At 35.3% G+C, this 23,380-nt stretch overlaps 3 protein-coding genes across 4 annotated transcripts in view; 1 reads left to right on the top strand and 2 right to left on the bottom strand.

The window, feature by feature from the left end:
- The window catches only part of LOC306851923 (alpha-actinin-2), a 349,741-nt gene that overhangs the window by 81,662 nt on the left and 244,699 nt on the right, over nt 1–23,380 (bottom strand). The gene's annotated exons all lie outside the window — the stretch shown is intronic.
- tex47 (testis expressed 47) lies at nt 152–10,643 on the top strand (the record flags this gene model as incomplete). Its single annotated transcript, XM_079389818.1, has 8 exons — nt 152–253; nt 2,918–3,145; nt 4,214–4,286; nt 4,803–4,906; nt 6,197–6,255; nt 6,974–7,184; nt 8,436–8,592; nt 10,603–10,643. The coding sequence occupies 8 exons, from the start codon at nt 152–154 to the stop codon at nt 10,641–10,643; spliced, it is 975 nt and encodes a 324-aa protein (XP_079245944.1).
- Nucleotides 11,356–23,380, bottom strand: part of arhgap44b (Rho GTPase activating protein 44b) — a 45,581-nt gene continuing 33,556 nt past the window's right edge. Inside the window, exons 17-21 of one of the 2 annotated variants that reach the window (XM_079389838.1) lie at nt 22,675–22,857; nt 18,648–18,763; nt 17,392–17,697; nt 16,913–16,950; nt 16,091–16,154 (exon numbers count right to left, since the gene is read on the bottom strand). In XM_079389838.1, coding sequence (XP_079245964.1) covers nt 16,943–16,950; nt 17,392–17,697; nt 18,648–18,763; nt 22,675–22,857 — 613 coding nt within the window. In that variant the 3' untranslated portion in view covers nt 16,091–16,154; nt 16,913–16,942. Of the gene's footprint in view, nt 16,155–16,912; nt 16,951–17,391; nt 17,698–18,647; nt 18,764–22,674; nt 22,858–23,380 lie in introns of both variants that reach the window. The other variant, XM_079389837.1, reaches the window with a different exon arrangement.

Here is a 23,380-nt window from a genome sequence, read left to right as displayed (position 1 = left end):
TATTATATTACAGTACAGAGGAGCGATCCCCAGCACTATTCCCTTCAATGAGCGCTTCAGAAGGTTGAAGGGTGCAGGACTGTCCAGTGCGGCTCGGCCCCGCCTCCTCCACTGCTGTTGTCTAGTAACTGGTGTAAACACACAGGGAGTCATGGCTTCACAGGGTCTGGACGCAGAGTTTATCAGATCGGCGCTGGAGGACAGAGAGTCTCTGTTCCACCGGCTGATGGAGAAACACAGTACTGGCAGAAAGGTTTGTCATGCTCTTACATTCACTGGAGGATTGGCTCAGATTTCTCCTCTTCAAACGTTGCTGGGTTACGCCTAGACAACACTGCAATCAGAGCAGCAGCACACACTCGAGTACACACTACAACACACTCAAGTACACACTACAACACACTCGAGTTTAGTACAGACTAACACACACTCGAGGACACACTACAACACACTCGAGTACACACTACAGCACACTTGAGAAAAGTACACGCTAAAACACACTCGAGTACACACTACAACACACTCGAGTACAGTACATGCTGAAACACACCCGAGGACACGCTACAACACACTCGGGTACACACTAACACACACTCTGTACACTCAGGTACAGTACATGCTGAAACACGCTCGATTACACACTAACACACACTCAAGTACACATTATACACACTAACACACACTCGAGTACACGCTACAACACACTCAGGTACAGTACATGCTGAAACACACTCGAGTACACGCTACAACACACTCAGGTACAGTACATGCTGAAACACACTCGAGTACACACTACAACACACTCAAGTACACGCTAAAACACTCAGGTACAGTACATGCTGAAACACACTCAAGTACACACTACAACACACTCGTGTACACACTACACACACTCGAGTACACGCTAAAACACACTCAGGTACAGTACATGCTAAAACATGCTTGAGTACACACTACAACACACTCGTGTACACACTAACACACACTCGAGTACACACTAACACACAATCGAGTACACACTATATACACTAACACACACTCGAGTACACGCTACAACACACTCAGGTACAGTACATGCTGAAACACACTCGAGTACACACTACAACACACTCGTGTACACACTAACACACACTCGAGTACACACTAACACACAATCGAGTACACACTATATACACTAACACACACTCGAGTACACGCTACAACACACTCAGGTACAGTACATGCTGAAACACACTCGAGTACACACTACAACACACTCGTGTACACACTAACACACACTCGAGTACACACTAACACACAATCGAGTACACACTATATACACTAACACACACTCGAGTACACGCTACAACACACTCAGGTACAGTACATGCTGAAACACACTCGAGTACACACTACAACACACTCGTGTACACACTAACACACACTCGAGTACACACTAACACACAATCGAGTACACACTATATACACTAACACACACTCGAGTACACGCTACAACACACTCAGGTACAGTACATGCTGAAACACACTCGAGTACACACTACAACACACTCGAGTACACACTACAACACACTCGAGTACACGCTACAACACACTCAGGTACAGTACATGCTGAAACACACTCGAGTACACACTACAACACACTCGAGTACACGCTACAACACACTCAGGTACAGTACATGCTGAAACACACTCGAGTACACACTACAACACACTCGAGTACACACTACAACACACTCGAGTACACACTACAACACACTCGAGTACACGCTACAACACACTCAGGTACAGTACATGCTGAAACACACTCGAGTACACACTACAACACACTCAAGTACACACTACAACACACTCAGGTACAGTACATGCTGAAACACACTCGAGTACACACTACAACACACTCGAGTACACACTTCAGCTCTGTACCTCTTCAAATCCAGGCACTTCTGTGTCCCAGCGGTTGTTTTTATCAAAACTCACAGATTTAGTGAGAAATTTATGTATTGGAATTGTTTTTTTCTTTCCTACTTTTTAAATGTATTAAAATATAGATTTTATTATTTTAATATTTTGCCAGATCAGTGTTGAAATTAATTTAATAAAGAAATATTTTTTTCTTTGATATTGATACACATCTGAAATAAAAGTAAATATAAATAGATGAAAAAAAAAATTAACTGACAATAACCTCAATTGATTAAGTTTATGCTGAAGTGCTAAAATTACTAAAACTAAAATAGAACAAAGTTAAATCTACAAAGAAAAAAGCTGAAATAAAGCAATATATATATATTAGACAAAAACTTACACTTACAAAACTTAAAAATTGGACATGTTGCCTTGGCAACTGAATTAAATGAATACATTGAAGTACGAAAATTACTAAAATAAAAATAAATACACACAAAAAGACCAAAGCACATCAAAAAATTACTAAAAGAAACTTAAAATATAAAAATAAAAGCTAAATTATTAATAAATTCTATAATGGTATATAAATAGTAAAATAAGACTTGTCCCAACTTTCAGTCTTAAAATATTAAACTCAATCTTAAAAATATTACTGCTTAAAATTTTCTAAACAAAGAATGCAATAAATTAAAGAATAAAGGTAAATATCAATATAGTTCAATTGTGCATCATTTCCATTTAAGCTGTATGACTTACATATATGCTACCTATCAAATGAGTCTTAGTAAGACAAATTTGGCCATTTGATTAAAAAAATATATAATTTAAAATGTAATTTCCATCACAGAACAAATGGTGATTTTTTTTATGTGAAGGAAATTACAATTTGCAGGCACGCATACTGACTAATTAAACTATGAGAGTTTCAAAAGATGCTTATTTTCTGAAAAGTGCCATAGTTGAAGAGACACACGTGAGCATCTGATCACAAACATGCTGTCATACTCAGATCAGACGGGTAGTTTTCCAGCTTTTGTTGCCCCGGGGCAGGAGCTCACGTCTCCAGGAGATTCACATGGAGCTGGTAAACAGTGAGGGAGGGTTAGTTACCGTCAGACAGAAGAGCAGCAGCATGGAGAAACACACGCAGAGCTGCAGCGCAGCAGAAGACGATGAGAGCAGTCTGTTCCACCGCCGGCTGATGCACCGCAGACACAAACGCAGCGACAGCGAGCTGGTCAGTGCAGACAGACTATCACACTCATGCTCACATAGACTCCGGAACAATATAACAGAGCAATTCATCAGTTACTGCAGGGTTTGCAAAACTGAGCTTCATGAGGAAACTGCAGGGAGTTGATCAAAACAAAAAAAATCACAAATATATACATTTAGTTATATTTTAAATTACATAACTTTTTTGTTGAATTCCTACATTATAATGTTTTGTTTAGATGTAGATAGTCTAAGTTGCATAAAATATTTTAGTTCACTTTATATATACAGTACATATATATATATATTAGATTTTTGTTACATTTTAATGCTTTATTTTGTAGAATAATCATGTGAGTTGAATTTAACTAAAATGACTGAAATAGAAATAAGCCGAAATAGAAATAAACCTTTGAATAAAAAAATTAAAAAGGTAATTGTGACTTATCTTACAATTCTGGTGTTTTCTCAAAAGATATAAATTCAGAATTGTGACATAAAAAGTCCCAATTACCTTTTTTATTTTATTTTTTTATTCCATGCTGGAAAAAAGCTTTAGCGTAAACTAATTTGAATTACTTAAACTACAAAATAAAATAATAAAATAATAATAATAATAATAAATATATATATATATATATATATATGCACACATACTGTACAATTATATTATGTTATATTATTATATATTATATAATAATTATTCAAAATAGAACACTCACTAAAAAGTCATTTTTTTCTTTTAAATTTTATTTGTTTACCTGAACTGAAAAAGTGTGGATGTGTTGTTAAATTATTGAAAAATGTACTTAAAATCTCCCAAAAACATTTTAGCTCACAATTCCTAAAATTTAAAAAATATTATAGTTGTAAAAGATTTATTGTCTCTTTTATTCATTTTTTCTAAGGATTAATAAGATAATAATGTAAATGTATGTAGAACTTGTGTTGTTTATTTCAATGAGTTGCTGTGGATTCATAAACTCAAATGCTCTCTGTATCCAGTCAACAACACAAACAGAGAGCTTTTCTCATAGACCGTCAGTCACTCAGCAGGTTTGTCTTTTATCACTTCCTGTCTCTCCTGCAGAAGTTCCTGTTACACAGGCTGACTGTGATTGGCCATCTCTCGTGTGGAGAGGCTGACCGGAGGACAGTGGGAGGTCTGTTTACATCCACGCTCAGATTTCTCATTACAGTGTTTTTCAGCTGCTTCCACACTAAATCTCTCCTTGTCACACAGTTTCTGAAAGCTGTCACTCAAACAGCAGAAGCACACATCAGATCTACAAAACCAGACACTAATTCACAGACTTTGACACAGTTTTTAATTTCATAAAACACTTTTTGCAAAACACAACACACAGTTCTCTATGTATCACACAGGAATTAATATTACGGCAAAGGTGTTTGCAAATGTTTGCTTTTGAGATGTGTTTGTGATATTTTGAATGCAGCGCTTCATTTTGCAAGAGATGTGAGGCATTTTGCATTTTGTGTGCAATTCTTGGATTTGTGTGTAAAGTTTTGAAAAAAAGAGGCAAAGTTTTGAAAATGTGTGAAAGCAGCTGTAAAAAGCTTTAAAGGTTTAGAGTGTCATTATAATCCAAACCCAGACCTGAAAATGGTTTAATTGTAAAAGCACTGCAAGTGTTTCTCTGGTGTGTGTTGTGTGTCAGATCACTTCGAGAGGCTGATTGTCAATCTGCAGAGGACTCGTGCTGGAGAAGACGTCACCGGTCTCCTGCTGCTCTACCCTCGACACACACTGCACGTCATCGAGGTGCTTCATCTGAAAAACACAATCCACCTCCCTCCACCTGCAGACCCATGACTCTCTGCCACTGTGGAGGATAAAGGAGAATATTCATGCACGTTGAACTTAACTAAAATTAATAAAAATAAAACTTAAAGTATGGAAGCTTGTTTTCACCATGGAATAAAAAATTATAATAATTAAAAAGGTAACTACAACTTTTTATTTGACTTGCAAATTTTAAACTTTTAATTTTAAACTTGCAATTGCAAGACAAAACGTCATGCAGTAATTGTGAGATAAAAAGTTGCAAATTACTTTTTTTTATTCCTGGTGGGAAAAAGGCAGAATTGCAAGATGTAAACTCAGAATTCTGAGAAAAATCTTTGTCTTGTTTATATGTCGCAAAAAAACGCTCGTTCTGAAATTCTGAATTTATAAATATGACAATTCCATTTTTCTCAGAATTGCTGTGAGAGAAAAAAGTCAGAATTGTGATATAAAAAGTTTTTTTTTTATTTTTTTTATTCTGTGCAGAAACGGGCTCCCATAATAATTTATAAAACTTAAATAAAAACAGATTAAAGCTATATATTAAAAAAACAAGGATTACACACTGTAAAAAAAAAATATATATTTTGCAGATTTTTGAGTTCTCTCAACTTATTTTTGTAGGAGATTCTCAACTTTTTGTTGTATAAACTCAAACTCAAAAATCTGCTGAAGTTTGTTGCCTTAAAATTTTAAGTTTGCTCAACTTTTTTTTTTTTACAGTGCAGCAATGTTTAACAATTAAAACGTTTTTTTTTTTTTTTAATAAAAACAACTATAGCATATAATAAAATGCTATTAGCTAAAACCTAAACTAAAATTAAGATGAAACTGAAAATATAAAAAATAAAACATTAATTTAAAATATAAATAAGTAGTATATAAATAATACTAAATTAACACTGTTCCAAACTTAAACTTTCAATCTTAAAACATGAAAATCTTTCTGCACGTACAATTACCAAAACAAAGAGTGAAATAAAAGAAAATAAAGATAATTTCATTGTGCACTATTTCCAATCATTTAACATTACAAAATTAAAAAGTGTATGAAAATATTACTTACATAAGTGCAAAGCTTCCATAGTGACAGTGAAACAAACACAGTCCAGATCTGAAAATGAGGTTTCCTTTAGTTTCCCAGAAGAAAGAAAGTCTTACAGGTCTTCAGTGACATGAGGGAGAGCATCTGTTCCTACACGTCTCCTCATATAACAGATGCAGCGACTGTAAAATATAAATCCATAACTGTCTTTCATGCACTAGTGTTCAACTGAAGCTCTGCTGTCTGTCCTGCAAGAGCTGAGACACATGGAGGAGAACAGGTGAGACAAACACTACCCAGCACTCTCTGCTGCACTGCTAATAAAGCTGTGTCTGAAATCATTCAGTCTTCCTTACATAGTGAATGCCACCTAGTGTGAACTAAAGAGTGAACTGAAACTACAATCACAAAAAACACATTTTCATTACTTAAAATTAAATAAATAAAACATATATATGTTTGAGATAGTGTTTACAATCTTTACCAAAAACAATTATTATTATAACTATTATTATTATTCTTTACATAAACCCTTATCTGTGTGTCTTGTTATAAAGTAAATAGTTTGTGTTGTTTATTGAGCATAATAATAAAAAATGGACAAGCTGCATTAGTTAATTTTTTTGTATATTTAAATATAGTTATTTAATTGTTTTAAACTCTTATAAATAAAGGAGCTTCACGATGCCATAGAAGAACCTTTTTGTCTGAATGGTTCCATAAGGAACCTTTAACATCTGAAGAACCTTTCTGTTCCACAAAAGCTTTGTGGCGAAAGAATTATAAAAAGATAAGAAAGAGATGGTTCTTTAAAAAACCTTTGACTGAATGGTTCTTCTATGGCATGGCCTTTAGAAGCAGCTTAGTGTATCTAAATACTTGGACTGTCAAACAGACATGAATGATTTATTCAGGGATCTAACAGGAAGAGTGCAGAGATGTCTGTGTATCGGTGGAATGTCTAATAGAGAAGCTGACCGCATCTCATTGCCCCGCAGCGGCCCGATCCAGGAGCCCCGAATCCTGCTGGTGTCCCATGACCTTCCCAGCAGGCTCTTCCAGCGCTGGAACTACAAGCTTCTGGATGAGTCTGACAGCCAGCGGACGCTCGTCTCCGACGAACAGAGCCCGGAGAAACTCGTGAGCGACACCCTCCATCAGATCCTGCGGCTCGGACACCACCTCTTCAACAAAACACACCTGCTCACGGTAGAAGCAGAGCGTACTAATACTCAGTGTGAAGTAGTTTTACTGTACTCTAGTCAATTTAAAAAGTATCTGTAGTGTTTTTCTTTGGAAAACTTTACTTCGCTACATTCCATGTCTTACTGCACTACATTTCATTAATAAAAGTTGTTATTTGTTTACCTTTAATACTTCAGAATATTAAAAATGTAGTACTTTCTTGTACTCAAGTAATCTTTGAATTACTTTTACTTGAGTAAAATTAAGAAAGCACTAGATTTCTAATGTAATTAAGTATTAAATGATAATTAATATGAAACGTAGTGCATATATGTGTGTGTGTGTGTGTGTGTGTGTTAAATATATATTTGAAATTGAAAATAACCTTTTAAACCTTCATATACCAAAATATATTTCAAAATGTATTTTTGGGACAAGAAAATAAATTTATTACAATATATAGCCTACTTATTAAAAATGTATTTTAGATATTTTAAATATATTTTCAAAAAAATATGATACATAAAAAATACATTTCTGTTAATACAACATTTTAGCAAATATATTTGTGTCAATTTTTTGAAATTCTATTCTAAGCTTGCGATACAGTTATGTTATGTTCGCGCTTAAGATAATAGGCTAAACAAAACATTCACACCAAGGACGATAATTATAATGATGAAGATAATGTTTTAAATATTATTCTAATTCTATGAGAATATGGAAATTGGCAGCACAGCTGTAGCGATAACAACACAATTATGTTCAGGCGATAATAAACCGATGGTGTGGACGCTAATATCGTTATCGCTCTTGGTGTGAACAGGCCTTTATTGGTGAGAACGCTAGCTATCATTATCTTAAAACTGAAGGCTTTGCCACTGTAATCTTCCAGACTATAAAAGGACTTCATGTACAATGAACCTCACTGCAACAAAGTTAGGCTACATTAGTTCTTTAGAAAGCGCTGTTTTTGATTCGGCTTGGTGTTCAGAATTGGAAACATTCGAAAATGCCGTATTGACGCCTGAATGACATTTGTGGATAAATTATGAAGAAAATATGAAGGTTTTGCCAATGAAATCCTTCAGGATCATTATAAAAACTCAATATCAAAGTAACGGTCTTCTATACAGTAACGAACAAAACTTTTGAATATGCGTTCGCGTTCAGAATAAAAAAATGCCACAATCGTTGCCTAAATGATAGATTTGTGGATAATGTATCAGAGAGGTGGATTTGTCTCACATTCGGGAGATCTGTGTGTTTGAACAGGGATCTAAAGTGATTCCGGATGAAGTGCTGAAGGACGCGTCAGATGCGGTTCCTCCTCAGGCCGCGGTGTCTCGTCTGCTCCGGATGGAGGCGCTGTTGAGTCCTGCGCGCTACATCAGCACGTATCATTCACCGCTACACCAGCGCCTGGACTCCGGTAACGCACGTTACATTCTGCTTAAAGGGACAGTTCACCCCAAAATTAAAATGGTCATCATTTACTCACCCTCAAGTTGCTTCAAACCTGTTATGAGTTTCTTTCTTCTGTTCAGGCCCGGCTCCAGAATACAGTCACTGAGGGCGCTTCTTAAATGTGACCCTGGACCACAAAACCAGTCATAAGGGACATTTTTTTAAACTGATATTTACAGTATCATCTGAAAGCTGAATACAGTAGGATAGGACAATATTTGTCTGAGATACAACTATATGAAAATCTGGAATCTGAGGGTGCAAAAAAATCTAAATATTGAGAAAATCTCCTTTAAAGTTGTTCAAATGAAGTTCTTAGCAATGCATATTACTAATCAGAAATTAAGTTTTGATATATTTAAGGTAGGAAATTTACTAAATATCTTTACTTGATCATGATCTTTATTTAATATCCTTATGATTTTTGTCATAAAAGAGAAATGTATAATTTTGAGCCATACAATGTATTGTTGGCTATTGCTACAAATATACCTGTGTTACTCATGACTGCGTTTGTGCTCTAACCTTAAAATATATATATATAATTTTAGTGGCGTCCGTTTATAATCACTAAAAGTCTCTCATCTTAGTTCATATCGATCTCACAAAGATACGTTATAATCAATGAAGCTCTCTACGCTGCACAATCAATCTCTTACTTACATCTTGTCTACACTTCATTATTATGAGATGATTCGTGCTGAACCTGAACAAAAACTTTGAGCGGTGATATGTCCATGATTGGCTACAAATCAACAGATATGTCCATGATTGGCTACATTGCTCAAAGCTGCAAAAACACGTTGAAATCGGTCCCCAGAACGCAATAATTAGCCAAATCTGCATTAAAATGCCATTATTACGGCTTTAATTGAGGGTGCTATTGGTTTCTGTTTAGGGTGCTTAGCACTCTAGAACCAGGCCTGCTTCTGTTTAACACAAAAGAGCATATTTTGAAGGAGGTTGGTAACCGAACAGTTGACAGTAGCCATTGACTTCCATAGTATTTTTTTCCATACCATGGAAGTCAATGGCTACCGTTAACTGTTTGGTGAGTAAATGATGACAGAATTTTCATTTTTGGGTGAACTGTCCCTTTAAAGCTCCTAAAATAGTATATTATTTAAAATATAGAGTTTTTTTTACATTATTTTTTAAAATGTATACTTGAAAAGCAATGATTGTATTACAGACATTTTTATACTGTGATATACAAAATACTCTATTGCAGCAATGAAATTAATCACTGAGGATAATTTTTCTGCATTCTATTATTCTGTTGTAAGTTTGAATAAAGAAATAGCAGGAGTTAGTAGTTTACTGAACATGTTTTTTTGTGCATCTGATCGTTTAAGGACATGTTTTCAGAAGTTTTCGTCCCACAACAGTGTAGGTTTGGATTTAGGGTCAGGAGGTACGTCTTGTTTGAGATTCTGCAGTGCATGCAAACATCAGAGAGTGCATGTGTGCATGAGTACTGGACTGCATTCACTCAATAAACCGCATGAGAAACTATACCAAAGCAAGGCGAATCACTCCTCAGATGTTTCTCTTGAGAAAAAGACCCCAGTGATCTTACATGTGTCTTCAGAAGAGATCTATTGTGCCAAGATTACTCAAAAATCTCAATATGATGTTTTCGTGAAATGTCTATCGGAAATCATGTTATAGCTTTATATACTGGCAGCTCATCGAAACATCTGAGATAAAGTGAGACATGACGGAGGACTCCATTAATTCTCCTGAGTTCCTGATGAGAAACCTTTTTGGAGACTCATTCAACTCCAGGGGAAAAGATAACTCTTCAACTCTGACACAATCTCATTCGTTCTTCATACATCTCATCTAACCATCAACTAACTCCATGAATGTTTCCATGAACCCACTACTTGTGATATACTCTTTCTTTAATCTAGTTTAACTAATGCACATTTGTTTGCATATTGATATTTGTCATTTGTGTTTATTTTGACAGAATCTGTGTGGCCTGCAGTGGAACATCTTCAGATTATTTGAACAACTTTATTAATGCATTCAAACATTTTCTACTTTTTACCTCAAAATGTTTTGGTAATGCTTAAATCCGTTAAATAGAATGCATTATAAAATTATTTTAATGCATTAATTATGAATTGTAATGCACCTTAATGCATTGCATGATCTCATGAATAACTGTAACCACAATTATAATAAAATATACTTATCTATTAATTGTTACAACTTTAGTTTGTATAATGCATTAAAACACATGACATACTACCAATTTCAGATGTAACAATCTGCAAATGTTATAATGCATTTAACTTTACAATTACATATAATACATTATGAATAACTTATAATGCATTACATGAACTGATCTAGTTTATTTTTAAATCATGGAGTTATTGTGAATGATTCAACACAGTGATGTTATACCAAAGAAATAAATATTTGTCTTCATAATCTTTCAGCAAAATGTGATTTTGTAAGTTGCATAATTTTTTAAACAACTTTCCTCTTCAGAAGACATCACTTATAATTAGATTTAGATTAGATTCACCAAAAAACAAGTTGTTTTAGTAAACAGACATTCAGTTACGACTCCATTATGGTATAAAAAACATACTTTACTCCATCATATCAAATCCTGATGGATAATCTTGATAAATATACTTTTTCACTGATAAATACATCATATTTAAGAAGTAAACAAACTAGAATAAAATGCATGCACAAATATAAGTAATTAAAAATGATTAATTTTATTATCGAGATCACATTCTGATGAAGGATGTTGTTCTTTAAGCTTCATGAGACTTTGAACATCCCGTCTCAAATTATTCCAGATTTCCATTTAAAACACATTTTGACGCACAGGGCCTCTTCATATAAAACAACAAAATGTAAAAAAAAAAAAAATCCTTCTCTGAGGAAATAACGCTCTGTTTATTTGGCCCCCGTTTGTTCAAGTGTAAATCAAGCATGAAACACATCGGTAACAGTAAATAAACATGAATCGGACAGGACTCAACAGCATGACGGTGAAAGAGCATGCAGCATTAATAACTCCAGCGCACAAATATACACACGGCGTCTGTGTGGTTACTGAGTCATTAACTAGTCTGCTAAGTGATATACTGATCAGATATACGTGAGACGGCGAGGAAAGAACTTATTTAAGAGCTTGTGAGTAATGGTGCTGAGTTCAGTCTATCTTAAGGTGTGTTCAGACTGGAAAAGTCAATTATTTTCAATGAGAGTTGGTGATTTTAAACTTTTATTTAACATGCATGACTTAAAAAGGAATAGTTTACCCAGAAATGAAAATGTGCTCACCCTCATGCCATCCAAGATTAGGATGAGTCTGTTTCTTCATCAGATTTGGAGAAATGTGTCATTCTGCAGTGAATGGGTGCCGTCAGAATGAGAGTCTGATAAAAACATCACAATAATCCACACCACTCCAGTCCATCAGTTAACATCTGGAGAACACAAAACCTGAAACAAATCATAATAATGCTTCCTCCAGTGAAAAAGTGCATCTCTTGTTGTCTCTCTCATCAAAATCCAGCCACATATCACAATTATCACCAGTAAAGTATGGAGTACCACAAGGATCTGTCCTAGGTCCTCTGCTATTTTCAATAGACATGTTGCCTCTTGGTAATATTATTAGAAAATACAGGATTAGTTTTCATTGTTATGCTGATGATACTCAACTATATATCTCAACAAGACCAGATGAAACTTCTCAACTATCTAAGCTAATAGATTGTGTAAAAATGTAAAAGATTGGATGACCAATAATTTCCTCCTATTAAATTGAGATAAGACAGAGATATTACTTATTGGACCAAAAAACAGTACACAGAATCTCGTGGATTATAATTTGCAACTAGACGGATGCACTGTCACGTCCTCTAAAGTAAAAAATCTGGGTGTTATTTTAGACAGCAACTTGTCCTTTGAAAATCATATTTCCCATGTTACAAAAACAGCATTCTTCCATCTTAGAAACATTGCCAAGCTTCGAAGCATGCTACCTGTTTCTGATGCAGAAAAGCTAGTTCATGCATTCATGACCTCTAGACTGGACTATTGTAATGCACTGCTAGCTGGTTGTCCTGCATCTTCAATAAACAAGCTACAGATAGTCCAAAATGAATTGAACAAATTTGTTTACAGCTGTTTTGGCTTGTAAACGGTGCTTGATCTGTGCAGAGTTCTCTCCTGATTCAGACCAGAACACTTTTTCACTGCAGGAAGCGTTATTATGATTTGTTTCAGCTTTTGTGTTCTCCAGATGTTAACTGATGGACTGGAGTGGTGTGGATTATTGTGATGTTTTTATCAGACTCTCATTCTGACGGCACCCATTCACTGCAGAGCATCCAAGTGGGTGAAATATTCCTTTAAAGTTTCTTGGTCACAAATCAGCGTTAGAAGGAGGTTGCATGCGATCTACAGAAGTTTGAGTGTTAAATGGTTTGATTAGCAGCTGATATTGCAGGATGGACTATCTGCATTACCTGGGTATTTCTGTTCTTCTTTTTTGCCAAAAAGCTATAATAGCATGTATAAAAGTGTTTCAAATCGAGATTACATTGTAGGTAATGAATGCAAAGCATGCAGCAGATTTACAAACATCTAGTTAAGACATCAGAGCATCTTTACAATAACCCAGATTGATCCCCAAAACACACACAAATCATTTTCCAAATGCACTTCAACAACATTTCCCAATCCTTGCATGTTTGTTTATGACATATAAAGTCTAATTATGATTTTAGCTACCAATATCAGGTCAGTTCAACACATTAGATTGCGTCAGCTACTGAAAACACTGCCTTAAACCTGCTAAAACACAAACGGCAGTCTGACCTTCTTGTGCTGATAAAACCCTCATATAAAAATGAGCTCCTGCCAACAAAACTACAAAACCACCATATCAAGATACAGAAAACCAGCACATTCAGATCCACAAACATACGCAAGTTCATCTTCACCTCTGCGTTCCTGACAGACCTGCTCTCATCCGCTAGCAAAATAAAATCAGAGCGTTTAGCTGCGAAAATGCATTAAAAACAGAAAAATGGAGTTTATAGACTCTTTACGCGTTGCATTTCAGATTCCCCTGATCTACTGATATTCTTCTGGATTAATGTGTCACCTGAAGTCAAATTTAGTTTAAGGTGGTCAAACAGAAGCACAAAATGGAAGTGAAATCCACAAAGACTGATGATAACTTACTCAACACGCACACACACAAAATCATCAGACATTCACATTAGGAGGATTTTAAAGTCAACATGGCCTTATTTACTATTTATCGTTCTCCTGTTTCAGAACGTCACATTACGGAGGTAAAATGGGTTTCATGTTGACTGTAAAGTATGGTTTGAAGCATGCACACAGACTCTCGCACACAACACGCGTCCGTAAGAGGTAAACGTGTGACTTCGGTTTAATCTCTGGCGCAATCCGGATCTCTTTCAGTTTATTTGTGCGTCTGATTCTTCTGCAAACGCACTGGAACTTTATCCTGTTATCAGAGACCTTCACAGGATCCGCGGCAATTCATAGTGTATTTACACAAACCAGCATTGTGTCTGAAGCAAAAATAATATTGTCTGTTTATATACATATATATGTTTATATAGAGAGAGGTTGATAAATATTTGTCCTTTGCTTCTATAGACTATGTACAGCGGAGAGTGAACAGCATTTACACATGCTAATACTTACAGCAGAGTTTGAGACGTATTATTGATAACATATTCATATTAATCAGACGTATTCAGTCCCAAAGTCATGGAAAACCTGGAAATATCAGGCTATTTTAACCCTCGAATGGATGACCTTTACTCCTAAATTACTCGTTATATTGTGTTTTTAATTTATGATGCACGATGTATCTACAATATCTGCTACTATGTTTTATTGCAGTGGTCAGATGTGTAAAATACTCTCTTATAATATATCATTTAAAAATATAAGATCATATCTGTTGACGTGGATTGATGATGTTTCGAAACATTTTTTCAGTTATATTGATTCACTAATTAATGCATCAAAGAGTTAAAATGTGATTTGCAGGTCTGGAAAATTTCATTGAAATTATTCCTAAAATCTTAAGTAAAATGAATATATATATCGTTATCCAGTAATTGATCATAAGGAATGGTCCTGATTCCAAAATATCCAATGAAATGAACACATTCATAAACTGCCCTCGCTGTTTTCTGCTCAGTAAGCATATAGTCATATTAATGTTCATGTAAATACAATATAAGTCATTTATATCTGTTTTATATTTACTGATATGACACTTCATATATTATGTTAAATTTTTCAATAATGTTTGATGTCAGTAAAAACACACTTTACTTTATCCAGCATTCTTCTATCTCACACAAGCACTTTAAAAACATTTGTTCTGATGTGAATTTTTTAATTTTGGGGTCAGTAAGATTTTTATTTTTTGAACGACATTTCAAAAGCAAGGACACACTGATCAAAAGTGACAATAAAGTCATTTATAATGTTATAAAAGATTTCTATTTCAAATAAATGCTATTCTTTTGAAATTTCTGTTCATCAAAGAATCCTGAAAAATAAAATGTATCACAGTTTCCACAAAAATATTGTGCAGCACAACTGTTTTCAACATTAATAATAATCAGAAATGTTTGTTGAGCAGTAAATCAGTATATTATTATGATTTCTGAAGATCATGTGACACTGAAGACTGGAGTAATGATGCTGAAAATACAGCTGCAGATCACAGAAATAAATTACAGTTTAACACATATTCACATAGAAAAGAGCTGATTTAAATTATAATAATATTTTCTGTTTTTACAGTATTTTTGATCAAATAAATGCAGCTTTGGTGAGCAGAAGAGACTCAAAAACATTAAAAAAATCTTACTAACCCCAAACTTTTGAACAGTAAATTCTGACACATGTTGTGTGAATGGCCCCTAACAAACGATCTTAATTAAAAATCTGACTGCAAACCACAGCGAGAGCGTCTTTCATCTGAAATCTCATCTCAGACGCTCACATTCATCAAACACACACACACACAGACGAGTGGATTGTGCTGTAGTGTGTCTGTCAGGAGCTGTTTGTATAGTTGGTGAATGCTAGTCTGGGTTTAGACACAATGAGGTTTCAATGTATTTGTGTGATTTTCTACACCCAGCAGTGACCCGAACACATGTTACACGAACTTCAAGGCAAAAGTGCAAGAACTCAGATAAGGCAAATAGAAAACAAACCACATGGAAAAACTGCAAATACATAAAAAACACTAAGAAGACGGGACCAGTGCTTCAGATCCTGTCTGTGGGTCAGTGCAGAGGATCACATGGACAATACAACGTCATTTGTGCGGTGAAGGGAGGGAGTGAAGGATTGTGGGTAATCAAAGGGCGGTGCTCTCCGAATCCTCCTCCTCTGACTCCAGCGGATCCACAGAGTTCCTGTATCTCCCGTCCAGTTCCACGCTTATTATGGGAACGTCCAAATCACACCACGAGTCTGAGGACAAACACAAAACACTGAGTGAGAAGACGAGTGGAGAGAGTGAACATAAAAGAGAAAAAACATGATTCGCTAGCATGGATCGCAGATCACGGAGGGGTCCGGTTGGGGTTTGGTATTTTAATATTAGAAACAGTACTAATAGTATTAGTTAGATGCCAGATATATTATGTATTTTTGTAAGCTATGACTTAATAATTGATTTTTAGAATAGAGATCCCATGAGAAATGTCATCAATTTAATGCATCCTTGATGAATAAAACATTAATTTCTTTCAAAAACATTCTTCCTAATCCAAAACTTTTGAACTGTAGTATAAGTTTTGAAGCATTTGACAGTTTTTTAGCAGATGCATTTAACAGTCCATCTGAAAAATTGTAAAACATCCAGTGGCTGAACATTTTAGAAACAAATTCATCAGATGATGTGTGTAATGTGGTTGACAAAGAAGTTTGTGAATCGCTGCTTTACAGCGTGACAGTCACGATCACTATGAAGCATTGCTGTGGAGAATCTCATCTGATTTGTTCCACAGAAGAATGAAACTGCTGTAGTTGGATGCTGGGTTATGAGGATCATACAGACACAGGAACATGTGAGACGGGTTTGAGTGGGTCAGTCATGTGTTTGAACTGAAGGACGGATGGAGAGCCATGCAGGGCAGAACAGAGCCATGCACAGCGTTAGAGACACGCAGCCCCGGATGCTGAATCACAGCAGGAGAGTTTACATACAGACACACACTACTGCTTACCATCTGAACCAAAGCCCCCGACAGCAGAGATCAGACCGCTGCAGAGATCACAACCACCACCACAGGAGAGAAGAGAAGAAACCACCGCAGAGTCACACGGGATACATAACACACACACACACACACACAGAAACAGACACACACACACACACACACAAAACTCACACACATGCACATGCTCGCACTCACACACTCACAGACACACTCACAGACACACACACACGTTTGTTTCTGTGAATTGTGGGGACTTTCCATAGACTTCTATTACTTTACTCACCATGATATTTTCTATCCCCTAACCCAACCCTAAACCTACCCCTTACAGAAAACCTGTTTGCATTCTTACATTTTCAGATAAACATCATTCACTATTTTTAATAATTTTTTCCCCCTCGTGGAGACCGCAGGCCAGTCCTAAGAAGGGAGCAGAGAGGAAGAACACTCACTAGCTGGATTATTTCCAGAAATGACTGTTGTACCTGTAGACATGCTCTCCCCGGCGGACAGAGCGTCCAGCGGCGGCGGCTGCGGCGGGGGCAGGCTGGGTCTCTGGCGGGGCGGTTTGGGCCGTAATTTGGGCAGGGTCCCAGCGAGCGTCTGGCTGTGGTTGTGTCCGGGCGAGGTGAGGACGGAGCAGCCCTGCGGGTAACTGAAGGTGTATGAGGACGGGGTGCTGGGGGGCGTCGGGGACAGACTGACCGGAGAAGGACCCGGAGACAGATCCGACACACAGCTCGACGGAGAGTACGGGCCCTTGGGAGGGATGGGGGCCAGCTTCTTGGAAACTGAAGGAAAAGTGTATATTAATTGCAGCAACATATCATACGATCATAACATGAATGACTTTAAAATGCATGAATGAAGTTCATTTGAAATGCATCGATTACTGTTTTCAATCAGTGTTAATATGTGTCCCTGCAGCACAAAAGCAGTCATGAGTAACACAGGTATATTTGTAGCAATAGCCAACAATACATTGTATGGATCAAAATTATACATTTCTCTTTTATGACAAAAATCATTAGGATATTAAGATCATGTTCCATGAAGATATTTAGTACATTTCCTACCGTAAATATATCAAAACTTCATTTATGATTAGTAATATGCATTGCTAAGAACTTCATTTGAACAACTTTAAAGATGATTTTCTCAATATTTAGATTTTTTAGCTCCCTCAGATTCCAGATTTTCTAATAGTTGTATCTCAGACAAATATTGTCCGATCATAACAAACCATACATCAATGGAAAGATTATTTATTCAGATGATGTATAAATCTCAATTTTAAAAAATTGACCCTTATGACTGGTTTTGTGGTCCAGGGTAACCACTTCGTTGACAGATCATTTTTGTCGTAATTTGTCAACAAAATTTTGTCACTGATGAAAACGAGTCGATAACGAATTTTCGTCAACACATAAAAACGATTTAGGAAGAGATTCATTCAGAACAAATCTGCTGCCTTTATATCAAACCTATATATTGAGTTGTGTAATTTTAGAGAATGCTTAATAAATGCATTACACTGTAACTAAACTCATTAGATTATAGCCGTACTGTAGATTTAGTTGACTAAAACTAGACTAAAACTAAAACAATTCAGATGACTAAAATATGACTAAAACTAAATGGAATTTTAGTCAAAGACTATGACTAAATCAAAAGTTGCTGTCCAAACTAACACTGTTTTCAATGCATGGCTATTTTATTATATTGCACAGACTGAAGGCACCTTTGCGCAGCGTGAGAGGACTCTGGTCTGACAGCAGGTTCTGTCCAGCAGAGGGAGCCGTGGGTGAAATGCCTCTTTGACCAATCACAGGCGAGGGCTCCTTATTCTTCTGGGTGCTGATGACAGAAATGCACACAAACATCCATTAACTGCACAAACACACACAGCCTCAGCTCTGACATCTGGACACTGAGATGAATACAATAGAAAACGTGCAATTTGGCTACAAATGTGTCCCCATGAGGTGAATGTGACAGAACATCCACTTACTGATGTCCTCAGAAAATACAATACAATAAAATAAAATAAAACATAAAATGAATAAATAAATAAATTAATTAAATGTATGAAGTTCCTAAAAAAAGTGTATGAAGTTACTAAAAATGGAAATGTTTTGTTGAAATAAATAGAAATATATTTTTTAGAACATTTCTGACTAAATTATAACAAACAAACAAGTAGAGCGTATGTGAAAACTAAAATTGGGAAATAAAATATTATATAAAAACTAAAATATTTTTTGTGGGGGGGCAATAAATATTATATAATGTAATAGTATAGTACATATAATAATATTATTTATTTGTAATTATTGCAAATAAAAAAACAACAAAAAATTATTTGGTGTTAGTGAAATAAATACAAATAATATTTATTTATAAATATTTGTTATTTATAAATATTTATACCTAAAATAAACAAATAAATAAATAAATTTATAAATATCAGATTTGTGGATTTAAGGGGCAAGTAAATAAACGTGTGTGTGTGTGAGTGATTTGTAATCTGTTTGTGTGGCAGCTGTTCTTTAAGCAATGCAGGCTGGGATTTTTGCTCATTTTGATGCATAAAGCATCGCAGGGAACTTGAGGGAAAATCTGAAGCAAATTTTCAATTTCAGTTTCAGTAGCTGCAGCAGCAATTAATGTAAAAGAATGCTACTGTACTGAATCAAATGTTACTGTACTGAAAACCTATTTATTTTTTTATTCACACTGTATATTAAAATTTCAATCGGTGAGCATTACGGGGCGCTAAGTGTTTTCATGATGGTGATCAATAATATTTGCAATCAGAAGCTTCATATACAGTGGTGGCCAAAATCATTAGAACACTAGTATAATCAGCAGCTAAAAATGGTTTTAAGTCAGTTATTTGTATTTTTTGCTGAAGTGTGTCAGTAGGAAATATCAGTCTATATTTCCAAACATTTAGCCATTAATTGTAATAATCCAGTGAGATCTGATCTGATCATCATCAGTCTATCTGGAATGACATGAAGAAACAGAACAAACTGAGACTAAATCCAGAAGAACTGTGTCTCCAAGACGCTTCAAGAAACCTCCTGCAAAGCTCCTGAGAAACTGCTCAAGAGCACCGAGGACAAAAGCTGCTTTAAACACAAAGCATGCTCACAACAAATGATGATTTCATCTTGCGTCTTGGAGACACATTTCTTCTGGATTTAGTCTCAGTTTGTTCTGTTTCTTCATGTCATTCCAGACAGACTGATGATGATCAGATCAGATCTCACTGGATTATTACAATTAATGGCTAAATGAATGTTTGGAAATATAGACTGATATTTCCTACTGACACACAACAGCAAAAGATACTGACTTAGTTGGTGAAAATACTAGTGTTGTAATAATTTCGGCCCCCACTGTATAATCCCAAGTTTGCCTTTAGTGATCCAGCGGGTAGTTAGTGGGTTAGTGGTAGTTACCTAGGCACTCTGAGTCCTCTCTCTCGGCTGCAGGCGGCCCCCAGCGGAGCGGCGGGGAGCAGCGGGGGTTTGATGTAGACGGGCTCGGAGGGTTTGGGGTTGGAGTTGATGTCTAGAGAGGTGGAGGACAGGAGGAGCGGAGGCGGAGGAGGACTGAACACGGACCAGCGGCTAAACGCTGAGGGAGGAACGCATTCGGGACGCACTCGAGGGTGAGGGAACGAGGAGGAGGAGGGGAAAGAGAACGGGTACGGAGGGGGTGGACGCTCCTCCTCAGGGGAGGGACAGACGGGACAGGGGTCCCAGCGATTGGATGATGCCTCGTCGAAGCTGAAAAGATTGGCAAGATTGACACGTAAAGCTATCTGAGATCAATACGTTCAGCTCCATCAACAGCATCTGTGTCATTACCATGGCAACATGATCAATTCAGATTTATTTAAAAAAATATTTACTGATAACTAATTAAATCAATAAATTGATAATTGATTTTAATGAATATTATAAATAATAATTTTTAATGTTCATAACTACTCATACAATCAGTTTGTCAAACATGTATGCATATTATTAATTAGAATTAAATATTAGCAATTCTTCAATTATTATTTAACAGTCAGTCAATTATTATTATGTACTTATATTAATTAATATTACAATTAATAAATAATAATAAAATAACAATCAATTCTATTAAAACGTACTGATATTAATTCATTATAATTAAGTCAATGAATTAATAATTCATTTAATAATCAATAACTATAAATTAATTCTTAAATATTACATTTTATACTTAATTCATGTTCATAAATATCAATAAATTATTAATTATTGTTATGTCTATTAATTATGAATTAATTATAATTAAAATATTATCAATCATTCAATTTAATTGTCAATTATTAAATAATTGTAAGTGATTGTTATTTAATACATTTTATTAATTAATATCATAATGAATAAATATGAATATAATCATTAAATGTAAATTTATGAATATAGATTATTAATTTGAATTAGATTTAGATTATTATTCATATTGATCAATATTATAATTAATACTTGATTTGTTAAATATTTATTAAAATATTAATAAAATCAAGTATTCATTTTAAGCATTAATTATAATATGAATCATAAATAAAATACATATTTATAATTATAATATTCATGCATATTAATTAAAATTAGTAATTAAATTAAGCACAATTGTTTGTACTTTGAACTTCGACAATGAAATTGAACTGATTTGACTGATATGCTGTATAATTTGCCACAAATGTGATGGACAGAGCGTATGTTTTGAACCCGAAGCAGTAATAATGCTAATGACGTTCATCAGCAGAAACAAGAGTGACTCTGAACATACAGGAGGAGCGTGTGATGCTGAGTGTCTCGCATACAAGAGGGTCTGAGATATCGAGGATATTAAACTACAGGATTCACGCAGTCAACAAAACGGAGAAATAAAAGAATAGTTCATGCAGGAATGCAGATCTGTCATCATACTACAGCAGAGTGGAAGATAATCAGTGAATAATGGTACAGAATAATGTGATTCTGATAAATGAATTTTAATCTTTGGGTGAAATTAAAAACAGAAAAGAGGAAAGAGAGGGGAATAACTCCAGTTTCAATTCAGCCAACTAATTCATACATATTATAAAAACTGAATTTTTCTTTGCTTTAAATACTTTCTCTCTTTAAATATTTACTCTGAGCTGCTTTGGATGATATTCAAAAGCAATATACTGTACAATAATATGTGTCCCTGCAGCACAGAAGCAGTCATGAGTAGCACAGGTATATTTGTAGCAATAGACAACAATACATTGTATGGATCAAAATTATACATTTCTCTTTTATGCCAAAAATCATTAGGATATTAAGATCATGTTCCATGAAGATATTTAGTAAATTTCCTACCGTAAATATATCAAAACTTCATTTTTGATTAGTAATATGCATTGCTAAGAACTTCATTTGAACAACTTTAAAGGAGATTTTCTCAATATTTAGATTTTTTTGCTCCCTCAGATTCCAGATTTTCTAATAGTTGTATCTCAGACAAATATTGTCCTATCCTAACAAACCATACATCAATGGAAAGATCATTTATTCAGATGATGTATAAATCTCAATTTAAAAAAATTGACCCTTATGACTGGTTTTGTGCTCCAGGGTCACAAATGGCATTAATATTCATGATGTCCTCATCTGGCTGAACTGAAACCAGCAGCAGTCATGTGACAAGATCAGCTCGTGTGTGTTAGATTCCTATTGGTCGCCTCTGTTTACCTGGTCCTATCGGCGCTGATGGGGGGCGGAGTCTGTGAGGGGGAGGTGGAGAGATCGGCCGTTTGCTCGGGGTTCAGCGAATCAGAGAGCGGCTGAACACTGGGCGGAGTCGAGGAGCTCTTACGAGACGAGGAGGAGCCTCTCCGAGAAACCCAGGAGGTGTCCATGACTCGCACTCCCATACTGCAACGGGGCAGAGGCACAGCCAATCACATCTCTCACACGTCATAAACAACACCATCTGCAGCATTTGGGCCGGTGAGATTTCTTATTAAAGAAATGAATACTTTTATTCATTAAATTGATCAAAAGAGTCAGTAAAGACATTTATAATGTGACAAAATTTTCCATTTCAAATAAATGCTGTAACTTTCTATTCATCTGTGTATCCTGAAAAATAAAATGTATCACAGTTTCCACAGAAATATTGTGCAGCACAAGTGTTTTCAACATTGATAATAATCAGAAATGTTTGTTGAGCAGTAAATCAGTATATTAGAATGATTTCTGAAGATCATGTGACACTGAAGACTGGAGTAATGATGCTGGAAATACAGCTGCAGATCACAGAAATAAATTATATTTTAACACATATTCACATAGAAAACAGCTGCTTTAAATTGAAAAAATATTTAAGTATTTTTACAGTATTTTTGAACAAATAAATGCAGTCTTGGTGAGCAGAAGAGACTTCTTTCAAAAACTT

This window comes from Barbus barbus (assembly GCF_936440315.1).
Source record: "Barbus barbus genome assembly, chromosome: 32".
Lineage (NCBI taxonomy): Eukaryota > Metazoa > Chordata > Actinopteri > Cypriniformes > Cyprinidae > Barbus > Barbus barbus.
Note: the sequence above shows the minus strand (reverse complement) of the source record. Positions and strands in the feature narration are given on the sequence as shown.